The sequence below is a fragment of the Rhipicephalus sanguineus genome, chromosome 11, assembly GCF_013339695.2.
Source record: "Rhipicephalus sanguineus isolate Rsan-2018 chromosome 11, BIME_Rsan_1.4, whole genome shotgun sequence".
Taxonomy (NCBI): domain Eukaryota; kingdom Metazoa; phylum Arthropoda; class Arachnida; order Ixodida; family Ixodidae; genus Rhipicephalus; species Rhipicephalus sanguineus.
The window spans coordinates 103,806,338-103,821,768 of record NC_051186.1 but is presented as its reverse complement, the minus strand read 5'-3'; the positions used below and the strand labels follow the sequence as shown (position 1 = coordinate 103,821,768).

At 48.2% G+C, this 15,431-nt stretch overlaps 1 protein-coding gene across 1 annotated transcript in view; it reads left to right on the top strand.

The window, feature by feature from the left end:
• The window catches only part of LOC125756432 (neprilysin-like), an 86,682-nt gene extending 71,479 nt beyond the window's left edge, over positions 1-15,203 (top strand). The window contains exon 2 of the mRNA XM_049411224.1: positions 15,045-15,203. Within this exon, the coding sequence (XP_049267181.1) occupies positions 15,045-15,203 (159 nt within the window). The remainder of the gene's footprint in view (positions 1-15,044) is intronic.
• Positions 15,204-15,431: the final 228 nt, after the last annotated feature.

The window sequence follows — 15,431 nt, the reverse complement described above, 5'->3', positions numbered from 1 at the left end:
GGAGTTGCGGCGTGAGCACTGCTTCTCGGCAAGAGCAAACGCGGTGGGAGGACCCGATCTTCGCCGTGGGTGTCTGTCAATCAAACTGATTGAAGCTTCAACTCGGCTGCAAACTTGTTGATTCTGAAAAGGCTCCAGTTCAACTCATGACTGTCAAGCGTTTCATGAGGTAGACACTAAGCAGCAGCTTCTTTGCATATAAAATTATTTGATTGGCTTGCACTTCTTGTACAAGGCTGGAGCCATCGGAGGAGCTTGCTAACACCTAGCTTCTTCCAGGTTTTGTGTGGCTCGTCTACTCAGTGTACTCGGTCTGCATCAGACTGAAGACTGCGTCGGTTCGGTCTCAATCATTATGGCATTAATTAGCTAGGTCCTAATTCACGTTATGCATTATTGCACTGTCTAAATGGTTAATGTCAATTAACACGATAAAACTGTTATGGATTAATTAACAAGGTCTTAAGTATTATGGTAATAATTAGTATAATGCTAAGGAGCAAGGATTTAGTCAGTGATCCCTAATTACCTCTGTTTGCGGTGTCCTAATTAGCGCCGTGTTATTTAGTTTGCCCTAAATTCTTCCGGTTTATGCATTGCACGGCTTGATTAGCATGCTCTTATTAAGATGTGGCTTAATTAGCTCGGTCTTAACACACATTTCGCTTAATTAAATTGGTCATAGCATGTCCTGACTTAATGAGCTATGTATAGCACCCAGCCAATTAGCTATTCATACGGGTGCACGTGCTCGGGGAGCGAGCAGACGATGAAGAAGCGGACGAAGATTGCGCGCGCCGGTCGAGCATCGCGCAAGAATCTGTCAGTTTTGCGGTGAAATAGAGACAATAGAGCATTTCTTTTTATTCTGTCGCCGGTATTCTAATCAGCGAAAAAGATGCCTCGTGGCTCCCCTTCAAAAGTTAGGATTACAAATTAATGTTCCGCAAATTTTATCATTTGGCGGCATTACGTTAGGTTATAGTCACAGGGAGGTCCACTCTGCAGTGTTTGATTACATACAGGAAACCAAAAGATTACCATGCTAGTTTATATTGGCTTATTTCCAGTACTAATTCCAACCGTTGTTACATCCATCAAACATCACACCTGATAGACTGACTGTGTGCTCCGCAGAATTTTCAAATATTAGCTATGTTTTTTTTATCTCTTTTAGTGAAAAATTACAACGTTTATCTTTAGCCTCATAAGTATTTACTTCAAAATCCCGCCGCCCGGTTCTTGGCCCATCCCCCTTTGTGGGTAAGCGCCGTTAGTAAGAGGTCATCATCACCATCATCATCAATCTGCAGGCCGACCAGAATGATCACACAAGTGGCCTCGGCGACTAGCTCCGGCCGCGGTGTTATAGGGCGCTCGGCCAGAGCTAATCTCAGAGGCCATGGTGATGATTATCCTAATGTATAGTTAGTGCAGACATTAAACGTTTGGAAATGAACACAAAGAGCCCGTACCTCTCAAAAATATTGTTAATGTATCTGTCTGGCACTTTTCTTGCATGGGTGCACTTCTGCACTCAGTGGAACGACAAACAATTGTAAGAGATGCCCCTGGTTTGAAGACACCACCCGACATTGCCGACCGCCCGTGACGTGACGCCGCGTTTCATCGTAACAATGGAACGCCGCGTGCCCTGAGGGATGGATTTCACCTTTTCGTACTATCAGGCCGTTCGAAAGGGCATGTCGCCAGAGCTCGGAAAGATTTCGAGTTTCGCCAAACTCGGTCCATCCTTCATAACACCCCTAATCATTACAATGTCGATGAGGCTTATGTAGGCATGTTCAAATGACATCTCAATGCGCTGTTTTCAACAAGGTACTAATTGTGTGCTCCCCTTTTTTTGGCTAATAAAGAACGCCGACGAAATCTGAGAATTGATACGTGACTAGACTGTAACGCGCCTCAGAAAGCGGCGCCCTTAAACAGGCTCACTGTGAGGCAGCAAGTCAAGACTGCGCTCCCATCTTATGCGGGTGGGAGTGTAGTCACGTGTTATTTTTCATATTTCGTGGGCTTTCTTTATCAGCCGGAAAACATGAGCCCGTAATTAGTACCTAGCCGAAAATAGCGAACTTAGATGTCATCTGAGCACGCCTACATATGCCTCTTTGAGATTTTAATGATTAGGTGAGTACTTGTCGAGGCATAAACATAAGGGGGACTAATTACTAAACCTCATTAAAAAAATTAGTAGTAGCTGCTACAGCATACTGGGAACATGAACTATGTGTGCTTCGCGTAACGACCTTCCTTTTTCTAAAATCGTGCTGCGTGATGTCTGGGACACCCTGTACATCGTCAAACGTAATCTAAATGCTCACTCTTGCATTATCAAACAGGGGAACTTTACTCAATCCTGCATCTAACGCATCAACAAGTGTCTGTATGTAGCTCACTTGTGGTGTATCAAATCGAGGTCAATATGACAGAGAAATGAACTCATCGTGATGCATGAAAATATTTTTTTTTAATTTTATGAATATTCATACATCTCTAAAATCTTCGTACGGTAAATTGTGGAAATCTGCATAAACGAGATGGCAAACTTGTATTTAAGTAAGGCACGGCGCACGCTATAAATTTTAGTACACCAAGGCATAACCGTAGAGTCTCCTTTTCCAGAAGTACAAGAGGACGCAAATGATAAGCTGCTGAACCAGCAAGTCAAACACATTTGAATACTACTGCTGGGCATACATACGTTTCGTATAGGATAACTAATGTGTCTCTTCGCATCCCCGATCGACCGTAGGAGAGGCTTCGTACGACCGCAAGTGCATGTAATGCTTTCTCCGTTATGTATTCAATGTGTGTATGCCAAAGAAGGTGATTATCATAAATTATCCCCAAATATTTTACTGTGTCCACCTGAGGCATTTTCTGAAAGTTACATGTAAGTGCGATATTTGCTGTGTTGTGTAAAGAGAAATTTATAACAGCACTCCTTAAAAAAATAAAGGACAAGTGGATAAGCTGTAACCAATTTCCAATGGCACGCATGAACGTTTGTAAGCGGTTACATAGCCCATTTATATTATCATCTTAAGATAAAAACGCTATGTTATCCGCACCTACATAGGTGTATACATCATCAAGGCTGGCAGTAGTCTTTATAAATATGATAAACAGTAAATGGGAGGAGACCGACTGCCGCTTGAGGAAGCCTTGATGGTACTTCTCCATTGATCCTCGTCGCCATTTATTTTGTATGGCGCAGCAGAACAAAGTGCGCGAACCAACAAACGACGGACGCTGAACCATTCTCTTCAGCGAGCCCGATATAAGTGCATTGAATATAAAAATATTTTTTAAAGCTCTGCAGAGTTGCCAACAAAGATCATTCGCATAACTGTCAACCAACAAAAGGAATTGGCTGCGTCTAGCCAACAGAACACAGCGTGCCCCTGTTCGGGCAGCGCTTTCTTTTTATTGCTGGCCGATCTCCCGTAGTGGGCACTAGTGGTTATATACACGCAAACACCTCACTGGAGAGAGAATCAAACACCTGTTATTTAAAAAGTACAATGAAACATATGTCATACAATATGAGGAGTTGTGTTCCGACACTTGCAGTTCGCTTGGAACACCACCTAATGCCTTTCAAGTCAATGCGAGGTAACCCTCACAAGCTTTGCTGTAGAGTTCCCCGTTTAAATCATTAGCTTCACAAATCTGGCTTCTCATTAATTAACCATTGTGGAATTCGCAATGAACCGGAAACGACAGATAACATTTTTCTCTCATGCCACCTCTTTGCCTTAATCCACCAATTGTTTGTTGGAATTCCAACTGGAAGACTGCGGTTAACCTTTACTACGTCTAACCTCTTGTCGTTTCGAGCCGATGGGTGTGAAGCAAGCCGCAGTGCTATCCTAACTGAGCGACATCAATTCATTCAAGCACTCGGAAAATTACGCTTCTAGTGCTGCCGACTGCTGGAAACAATATATTATTTTTATTTTTTCTATCTTTTATCTGTAGCTTTCTGAATCTTTTTACCTCTTTAACTTTTTATTTACATCGCGTTTTTTTCCTCCACTTTCTTTTTAATGTTGCACAGGGTTCAAGTTTCCCTTTATACTTGACGGTGTGGCCAATCCCCCTCAGGGGTATGAGCCAGTTTCTCCTAGGCGACAAAATAAAACAACTCAAAGTAATCACCTTCAGCGCGTTCCGTCGCGTGCTTTGAAGAAGAAGAAGAAGCAATCAACCGTGGTCGATTTGTCCAACAATCTCCGAGCTGCAGTAATGTCCAAGAAGCCCTCTCGACAACGCCGCTCAAGCGGCAGCAAGGAGGCGTCTCGGAACGAACCTCCGCGTGGCGCTGCAGCGACGTCAAGCCGGACGGAGTTGGTCATTCGAGCGACCGGGACTCGGACAAAGCTTCGAAATCGAGCGACTCCCTCCGAGCAGCCCAGGATGCTGCCAACCCACCACGACTGCGACGAAGGCGGTCGAGCACGGTCCCCGTCCCGCTGAAGCCGAATGAGTCCAACGCCCTGTCCTCGGCGTCACGACGTCGCGATGATGTCCAGAGGCACCAGCGCACGTCAAAAGTCGTCCCGCCTCATTCGCCCGGTGATCACAAACCCGTGACAGCACCGTTCGTCGCTGTCATCGCTACCGATGGGACTGTTCTCGTTCCCGAGCCGCCTGGTGAGCCGAAACGGAGCAGCATTGCAGGTTAAGCGACCTGTGGTGGAACTCCGATTCAAGTGTCATCCATGTCGAGAACAGCGAAGGAAGGACCGGCCGTCCCTACATCGGGTGTGGACAAAGCCATGGATGCCGCAGTGATGCCCGGTGGGAGGAGGCGAACCGGAGGCACCGATGGAAAACCGCTCGACGAGGGCCCGGTGAACGGTGAGTGAGCTTCAGGCGGGAAAGGTTTTATTTTAACGAAAGGGGAGCTTACGGATGCAGAATGCAAGGAAAGGCGATGAAAGGCTCTTTATCCCCTTGTCCCGTCTTAGCGCAATTTTTTTACCGCTAAGCTGACTTTGGCTAGCCTGTACCGTAGGCGGCGTCCGCGGAAAACTTATTGGCGGAGCCGCCAGATCTAGTGTTCTTGCTTTGACCATTCAGATGTCAGCACGCGCATTTCAATGATAGCGGCAGATTCACATCACGAGGCTTCCGCTGAAACGCCATTGGGTGAGCCGGCAAGTCGCATGATCTCGCTTGGATCAATCAGGTGTCAGCTCGCGCCTTTCAAATCTAGGGGTGAATTTAGCATAATACGTGATGTCGCTATCCAGTCATATAGACTCGCGCGTATAGGCGTCGCTGTACCAAATACGCAGCGTTTCGAGCTCGCGAAGCTGAGCCATTTCGCCAGCGGAAATACGAAGACTCCGAAATGCGAACTCGCGAAGCCGACGCCACACGGCAGTGGCATAGGCAGACATTTGTTTCGGGGGAAGGGGGGGGGGTAGGGTATGTGTGGTCGAGTGTCATTTTGTGTGCTCTCTACCATGGAAGATTAAAATTTTGGTGGGGGGGGGGGGCATGGGCCCGGTGTTCGACTACATGACTACGCCACTACCATATGGTAACGAAGGGTTACCGCCACTACTAAGGGCAGCAAGGGCCAGGGTTGCCACTGACTTTCGAGTAAATGTCGCCAAACAACGAGCAGAAAGTCGCCAAAAGTCGCCATTTTTTTAGAAATTTCGCCAAAAAAGTCGCCATTCTAGATGTGTGCGGCATATCCTAGTAATAGGAATTTTCACTGATGTATAGCCCCGTAGAATACAGTGCCATTCAAAGCCCTTAAAGTATCTTGACATTTCTCAATACCAGGCGCATCGCCCCTTCACCATGGGAGTGCTTGGTGCACCTGGTTCTCCGACTAGCCGCAAGATGTGCGCGGAGGCGCAAGTATGAAAGTATAAAACGCTCATGATATCCTTCCATCCCTGTCCGCTCGTTTTAAAGGTAAAAGTGTGGTAAACCTTGGGCGAAAGCCGCGAAGGCGTTGTTTGTAGACAGCTTTACATCCCCTCATATGAAAAAAAAAAAGGATTAACAGGTTTATTGAAAGTAGTAAGACAGAATTCTTACAGGTATCGTTCATTAGTGAGTCTTATACCTTTCAGTGTGAACTAATATGATACCGGACGCCACTGTCCCTTTCATATATAATCACTTATATCTACCCGCGTTAATCCAGTGCGTTATAATTGAACAGGTAGACATTGTAAAATGTTATATAGCAATTGTTTTCATTGCACACGCTCACCGAGAACAGTAAAAAATGCCTGAATAAATAATTTTTTATTGCACGAACACCCGCGTATCCGCCCATCTTCGCTATACGAGTTCGATTAGAGGATACTGCAGTGGTGAATAGGTCGCCAAGCTATTCAGAATAGTTGGAGCTTTGGCGGAACAAATGGCCGAAACACACGACCAACCCGTCATCTAGCCCCTTCAAAAGCGAAACTTTAGCGAAGCTCTGAAGCATATAGATGAATCTAGATGAACTGAGTTAGAAGCATCTAGATGAATTGAGGAGATACACACGAGTTACAGGACGGACATACAGAACGACGCGTAATGTGCACCTCAAAACCCAGAAAAATACAGAGAATAGTGCCGCTCATTCGTTGGGAAGGCACTGAGCTTAGGATGCATAACTCAGTGGAGACCTAAGCTGAAAATCGCCAAAAATTCGCCATGTCGCCATTCATAATTTTAGGTCGCCACGGGCCTCTCAAATTCGCCAATTTGGCGAAAAGTAGCCACCATTGGCAACACTGGCAAGGGCCCCTGTGAGGAATGCCGCGCCACTAGAGGGATCGTCCAGCATAGAGAGCTTCGCGGTACGACGATCTTCACGGAGTGGACGGGCCGGATATTTTTCTACTTCGAGACATGCGGAGCAGCCCGTCCTATGCCGCTTGTTCAATGAGCGCCCGTGTATGAGAGTTAGGACCACAAAATCGGACTTTAGCCTGACACAGCGAATACTGTCACAAAATGGCACAGGAAACAACAAACTTAAACATAACTTATTTCAATTTTGAAGTCTGAAATGAAGCTGCTCTGTCAGACTTGTCGCGATGACCATAGCGAAAAGGTTAGGGGACAGCTGGAAACGGCGTGAGCTGTAGATGTGTACGGCGATTATGATGACTGTGGCCACGTGTAGTGTGAAACATTTCAGCGTCCGGTGCCAAGGGATAATAACGAAGCAAGGTCTGTGTACGGCCTAGTTGGTATTCCATTTGAAATTGTGATTACAGCGCAAGGAAAGACACGGGACAAACAGGCCAAGGAACATGTACGCTGACTTCCAACTTAAGTTAATACTTTAGTTGGAAGAAAAGTATCTTACGAAAAAGTATAATACAAATATCGCATGTTATCGCTTATGGTTTTTATTATACTTATTTTTTTGCTCTGTGTTTCCAATGCGATGTTGCGCGCGCGCAACACCATGATGATATGTATTTAAACTCGGTGGGTTTGACGAAAATAAACAGTTGTTAGTAGCACAACTCCGTTGTCTGTTCTCTTTGTTGTGCTCAATGTTTTGCGCTTACTTTTTCAGTATTCAGTTAATTAAGCGTGCCTAATTGGACAATTACGCAGAAACAACCGAAATAGTGTGACTTACTACACGTCGTCATAGGCTTTGTGGACATATTTTCTAACTCTGGCTAGAGATAGCTTGTGCACCCTGTGCACAGCATCGTGCAGATTGGCATGGTTTGCAACTGGGCTGGTTGGTGATCTTGCATGTTCAGTCCTAGCAGCAAAAATCACATGCACGGACTAAAGGAACACGAAGACACTGCAGAAGTGTCTTCCTTCGTTTATTTCCTTCGTCTGCCTGTCTAATTTTTGCTGCAACCACTACAAGTGCAGATATATATACTCTGACTGCTGTTATAACAGTTCGCGCTCGTCCTGTGTGTGTTCTTTTTTGTCAGTCCTTTGTGCTTGAGCGGCGCGCTGCCAGTTTCGAGCTGATTGCCTTTATTCGTATGACGTTCCAATTTGTTGATCGCCCTTCCGGCGACAGTGACGTATTAAATAATTGTGATCCACCCCGTGCAGCTCCTGAAAACCGCAGTGCTGTCGCCGTGACGAGTGACATTGCTCCGTCCACCTCGAAGGGACCAGCGAGTACCGCAAGGACGCCAGTGAGCCAGACCGCCGCTCAGCCTCGGCGCTCCACAGTTACCCGTGCCACACTGCGGTTCACTTCGGGACGTGGTGTATTGGGTTCCAGCCGAGGCATGCTCACTGAGCTGGTGAGGATGTGGATAACTTTCAAGCTCTCCTGCGCATTCTGGTGTTTTTGCTGCTGTAGACCTTGTCTTCCTAAGTCCATGTATAAGTTACGCGCTCGTATTTCTACGTATCATCAATCACCAACTCACCCAATCAGCCATTTTAACAAATACAGACCACCACGCGTGTTTTCTGCAGTGGTCATTAGTCGCATTGTAATCTTGAGAGAAATGCTCAAATTATCCGTCAAAGCACGTGCAGGGAACTGCTTCCAGCTGTAGCAAATAATTCCATATTTACCGGAGGTCGTCCGTATCGGCCCGGGCGACGCCGCAAAGAAGGGGAAGGGGGGTGATGGTTACGCAAATGGGCGGCTGACAACATGCGAGCAAACAACTGCGCAGGCGCAGGAGAAGAATCCGATGTATAACCCGCGTATCACTATGTGAAGGAATCGTAGAACAGGGGATGGCGCTGGAAGCAACGTTTCGACAGCTTGGTTTGTCTACGTTTCGACAGCAACGCTTCGACAGCTAGGCAGCAACTGCCCAACTTAGAGGCGTGTATGTGTATTCTTTGTTCCCTCTCCCCCGACATCAGCAGTGGAGGAGGAGAAGAGACAGTATTTGCAGACATGATTTCGTTCCCCTCCACTTTTAACGCGACAGAGTTTAAGAGCTTCTTTCGCAGAACTCGCTGTGCCGGCGTCCTTCATTGTGAGCGAAAAATTGCGATGGATACGAAATCCTAAAGGATACTTGAGCTTCGCCTTCAAGAGTAGAACCTGATAGCGTACTCGTACTCCGTGCACATCGCCTTCTGAGATGCTAGCCTAGCTTCCGTTCTCGGTACATGCCTCAACCATGCCACAAGGCAACGAACGTCTGTGCGTGTAACATTGGCCCTTTCAAACTATCCTGGAATGCCTACTGCAAGGGCAGTTGCGCAGTGCCCACTACGCCATAATTCTTCTTTTAGATGTGAAGCACCTTATAGCGGAGTTCAATCCGGTGGTGGTGGTGGTGGTGGTGGTGTGCGACGTGACCATCCTTACTGCGTATGCGCAAGCCCTCTCCACACACCTCCTCTCCCTCTCCCCTCCGCTCTCCTCTCCCCTCCGCTCTCCTCTCCCCTTCTCCACTTACCATTTCCCCTCCCCTTTCCCATCACCCTCTTCCCTTCCCATTTCTCTCTCCCCCTCCCCCTCTCCCCTTTCCCTCTGAAACGCGCGCTCTACATGCCGAAACGCTGCATCGCATCGCCTCATGGTCCCCTTTAGCGGGAGATGGTGTGATTTTTTACGAATCGGCGAAGGGCCCACTACTCGTCGGCGAGGCAACACGCGAACCTACGCGCCCTCTCAATTTTTAGGGGTGAAGCTCCTTAAGGCGGCACCCGTTCGTCCCTCGTAGTTGTCGTAGTCGTAGTGCGTAACCAGTCGTAACGCTAGTACCATATCTTGACCTCCAAGGTGGTGCCGCTGGGAGATTTTTCCTGTGCATTGTTGAACAATAAAAACTAAAAGCCGTTAACTAAAAGCCGAATTCTTCTGTCTCTCATTCCCCATTAGCAGCCATTGGCATGTTCCAGTAGGAAACGTTAGTAGTAGTAGAAGTTAAGTGTTAGCTAAAAGCCGACTTCTTCTTTCTCTCATTCCAATTAGCAGCCATTGTTTACCTCCAAGGTAGTGCCTGGTGAGATTTCTCCTGTGCGTGATGAAACAATAAAAATTTTGTTCAAAACGCCGTTGATTGATGAAATAAACCAACGAAAGACGCCAGATGTTTTCTAAAGCAATGGTTTTCTAAACAATGAAAATTTACAGCGTACATGTAAAATTAAAGTGAGCTGCAAGTCGTCATAACTCATCGAACCTTTAGTATAAACGCGCCCGATCTCACGTCTGTGATGATGTACTGGGCAGAATTCACGGAAGATTCACGGTTTACCGTGAACTTCCGCAGCTTCGCCCACTCATCATCATTCACTCCGTGTATATGCTGTGATTTTTTGATGCTTTTGCTGGTCATCGTCATCATCATCGTCATCATTCTGGCTGAGCCCACTTCAGGGCAAAGGCCTCTGCCATGTTCCGCCAGTCAACGCGGTTCTTTGCACGCTGCTGCCACGTTATAGCCGCGAACTTCTTAATCTCATCTGCCCGCCTAACTTTGTCTCCCCCTATCGCGTTTGCCTTCTCTTGGAATCCACTCTGTTACTCCTAATGAACAGTGGTTATCTTCTCGCCTAAGCGCTACGTGCCCTGGCCATGTTAATTTCTTGTTCCTAATTTCTATTTAGATGTGCTTAAAGGTCCCCTAAAGCACCCAGAGGTCAAAATGTAGTCGTGGCGTTGCAGTTGTGCACAAGTGTACATCAAACGCTAGCGGAGTTACACACGTTTTCTCGTTTCGCTCTTTCCTTGGCTATGCTGCGTTCGTCGGCTCGTTTTTCCGCCTCTCCGAATGCCCTTCGTCAGCGTCCGAGGTCATAAAGCAGGAATAGAATGTATTCCCAGTGCCGACAGGGAACCCACCGGTTTATCCTGATGGGTAGAGGAGTACAAAGACCTGGCGCTTGGTTGTCAATGGAAACTCCTCTCGAAAGGTGGCCCCTAAGGTTCTGTAAAAGGATTCTGGGCACACCTTAATCCACGACAACCTTAGTGAAATAGTCGAGCATCCGCCTCTGCTGTGGGAGGCAGAGAATTGCTGCCGCCGGGTACCTACCGGTAAAATAGGGACAAGCGCACAACCGCCCCGGTGTTCGGCAGAACGAAGTTCATAGTCGCTTGGGAGGGCACCCACCCTGTGGGAAATTGGCGACATGGGACCGCCAGGCCTACAAATAAGGTCATCCTCTTTTTCTTTTTTTTTTGTATGTGACTACGCTATTTTAGAATGCAATTGGAAACGTACGATTTGTTTTCGGAACGTTTTCCGCGGAAGGACCCTTACGTATTATCGCTCACTATACTGCAGAACGCCCTGAAACGTCGCATATTACGCACTGCGGTAGCCTTGATAATGCTCAATCCCCGCAATGCCATTTTACAGCTAAAGCTGTTATGAGATCGCAGTAGCCGATTTTGGTGGCATGGTGGTCCGCCGCCGCAGGCGCCGGGGTCCGTAACGACTATCGAGGACACTGAGGACAAAATCCAGGATAGAGTGGCATTTGAACCAGGGCCATCTGCGTGACAGCAAAGTATTTTACCGCAGAGCCACGCCGGTGCTTGAAACTTCCTGAACTTATGTTCATATGTAGGCGGTATGTCGGCCAGGGAATCGTTAACAGATGCAATATAGCGTGGTAAAAGCGTAAAATAACGCCAGGGGACACACAATGCGAATTGCATGACAAGTGGCTAGTTTATATCTTCGGACTCATTGCAAAGGGCTCAGCCATACTTCGTCGTCATAAGCCATAGCACCAACAAAGAGCACATAATGCCTTAGAGACGCGCAGTGGCTACGTCGATTTTCTGCAGAATGAATAATGACGTAGTGGGATTTCGTACGCAAAGTTATGAGAATTTAAGGCGTCATGGGTACTTTGTAACTGCTCTTGTCGTATTCGCCGCAATGGGGTATGCAATGGGCTGTGGCGTTTCTTTTTTTTTTTGCAAGGCCTGGCGTTTTTGCTTTTGCAGCGTAAGCTGTTGTGAGCTCGCAGAAACAGCCGATCGTGATGGCGATGTTGTCTGCCGCTGCCGCAGCCCTTGCACCTGGCGGTACTGCCGCCGCCAATGCCCGTCGCAGCTATTGCGGAAAATGAAAAAAAAAACGGGGATCAAGCCAGAATTCAACCCAGGCATTCTGCGTGGCAGGCAACCGTTTTAACATAGTGCCACAGCAGTGCTTGAGACTCCTCCAGAAACACCCTATACAAGTTTTTGCGTCAGGCAAGAAGTCGCGTAAACAGATGTAATATTCCGTGGAAGAAGCGTATTATAGCACCAGGCATCACACCATGCAAATAGTGTGCGTTTATTGCTGCCTAACAATTACAAAGGCTTCAGCCATATGATGGTAGTAGGGGATGAAAAAGCGCGCAAGACCGGAATGAAGCGCACAGGCCTGTGCTATAGGGTGTGCTTCGTTTCGTCGTCACGTCTTTGCGCCTCGTTTCACGCTGATATAATTCATCTTCATCGTCATCTGGAAAATGGAAAAGTATGCATTTACGTCGATGCACACACTGCCTTACAGGTGCATAGCGGGTGCTTGAATTATCATGTGAATTGTAATAGTGGGTGCTTCGCAACTTTACTTCAACTGGGTGCCCTAAGACAGTTTACATTGTTGATTTCCTCCAGTTTGCGCTGTGACTGCGGTTCTGCACCAGCCTGGCACTTCTTTGAATTTTGTCGCACCCAGCCAAATTATCGTGACATAATTTGGTGAAACAAACTCACGCTTAGGAATACAGGCATTGCACTTTCGTCATATGTTGAACTTCACCGCAGTACATCAGCGTAACTCCACGAGCAGCATCATCAAAATGACTATGTGTTACGAAATCAAGAACGTATGCAACCATTTAAAACACAATGCCATCAAACAATAATCATCGGAAGAAAACGCCGGTAGTTGTTGCCAATTTAAACATACGACGGTGTTTGAAGTGTAAACTTCCCTGCTCGTTTTGAAGCAGTGTCTTCTTCCTACAAAATTCAAACATGAAATATTTTTTCTCTAAAGGCTGTCCGTGAAAAGCCGGTGTTTGCGCAGAAGTTCAACACATGGAAGCAGAAAGCGCAACGTCCAAACATTTCTTGATATAAGCACTGAATCAAACCGGGCTAAGATTTCGATTATCCACTCTCTCCCTACTTCGCGAGCAGCAGCCACGCCTTGAAGACCTCCTGCAAATGTCTCCCAAGAAGGAGCAACTGAGCGCCACCCGTCCGTGGATTGATGGAAGAGAATTAGCAGGAGCTGCCACACTCATGGCCGTCATTCTGGCACTAGTGCTGTTCGCTCTCTACCGTATGTACAAGACAGACGGCCGAGAGGCTGACTTGTGTGGCACGGCAGACTGTATCGAGCACGTTCACACGCTGGGCATCTACACCGACCACAACGCGTCGCCTTGCGAATGTTTTGGCTGCTTCGTGTGCAGTGGTTGGTCGAACGACTTTCGACACGCCAACAGTTCGGTCAGGGAGCAAGCCATTCTTCGCTGGTTCGCGACCGTCAATAAGTTGAGCCTCGGCGACTACGACCAGCAAGCGGTGATCAACAGGCCGCTCAGTATGATGCGCCAGTGCATGTCGAGCACTTCCGACGGAGAGAACACCGTGAGGATGCTGACAGCTTTTGTAAGTGAACGAAGCTTCGCGTGGCCCACGGCTGGCGAACCGGAGGAAATCGTCGACTACGGCAGAGCCCTGCATGTGGTCCTGGAACTGTCCGTCATGTGGGCGCTACCGCTGTGGTTTTCCACGTACACTTGCTCCCGGTGGCGGCATCGTCGCGTCTTCAGCGAGATCGCGCCGTCTTGCTGAGTCCATCCACGCCATCGCTTCTCGGGGATTTCACGCACGAGACAATATCCAGGTACCAGGACGGCTATTCCATCTACACGGGCTTCTTCATCAATACGGTGTTCGCAATCAGACCTCCTTCGGAGTCCTTCACGACCTTCTTGACGACAACAAGTAGTGGAGTGCAGAGGCAGATATTTCACGAGCTGACCTCTGCGATCGACTGTGATCTCCCTCAGCCAAGGCTCGTCGAGATCGGAAGCATGCCGAAGCTGGTGAGAAATCTGAGCGCGAAGGACTGGATCAGAGCGCTTCGATCAGTGTACGGCACTCGTGCGTCGGACATCACCGCAAAGGACCTCGTCTTGGCTACCAACGGCGGCCTCATTGAAGTTATAGATTCCATATTCGCCTCGAACACCGCGAAAGACATTTTCTTCCACACGGTCTGGTGGTTCGTGCAAGCCGTGGGCTCTACCATCAGCAGTGTACTGCGGTTGTCGGTGGACAGCGCTCCGGAAGGCGCGTACTTTCAGCGTCTCGTCTTCTTCTACCACGTCGACACTACCTACAACGTCCTTCTGGCGTCCGTCAACAAGGCGATGTTGTCGACAGAAGCATAATTTGCCATCACCAGTCGCCTGGGGAATATACGATCCATCGTAGTAGAGAATGCTGAGACGAGGCGAGCACTCTCCTCAGTTGTGGAAGGTATGTGCACTGTCATCTGGCCCGAGGACGACTTCGGAAGACCGGGCGGCTTCGAGCAGTACTTCGGGGAGCCGTACAATGGGAGTGAACGTGGCTTTTACGCCGAATGGGAATGGAGCCGTTTGCAAATGTACAATCGGGATAATCGAGCAGCAGTGGCCATCGTGGACTACGTCGCCGCTTCGAAAGTCTTTGCGCTTGCTGGGGAGACTGTGACCGCCTACAATCCTCTGTTGAACGTGATTTCTATCTCCGTCGCAGCCCTAGTCCTCCGTTTTACTACGTCGAGGGGACGAGTGCGATGTTCTACAGTGGCCTGGGCTTTATCTACGCGCAAGGAATCTTGAGGGCTGTGGACATGATGGCGCACCTCCTCAACGGAGGCGTGGTTATGGCGTCATAGGAATCTGCGGTCACGTGGTCTTTCTGGAAGGCCTCTTGGTGTTCCGATGTTCTGGAGGCCGAGAGAACATTCCCGTGGCTGCCCGCGTTCGATGTCGCTTACACGGCGTACTTGCGTTTGAAGGACGAGGCCTCCGACCTGCGCCTCGATGGCTTGCGCGAATACAGTCCCGCGCAGGTCTTTTTTGCCACCTTCTGTCACGGCACTTGTCGGACGGACTCTTTCAAGAGGAAGTTTTCTAGGACGTGCACTGATGCGACAAGAAATTTCGGTCCCTTCGCAGAGGCATTCTCCTGTCCCACCAACGCGACGGCCAAAAAGTGCGCGTACGTGTGAACTTGTGGTGGTGTGACGTTCATGGAAGCTCCCCAATTGTGCGGCTGTGTTCAAGGGGTGAGAAGTTCGTGCATTACGCATAGCATACAGACAGATTGGTCACTTCGCGCTGTTGTATGGCGCGCTTTATTGGGCCGCTGCTTATTCGAATACCGTTTAATAATCCGCTTCTTGATTCGTGTTTTGTATTTGTTTCTAACGCCGCTTTACGTTTATGGCAATGGCCAA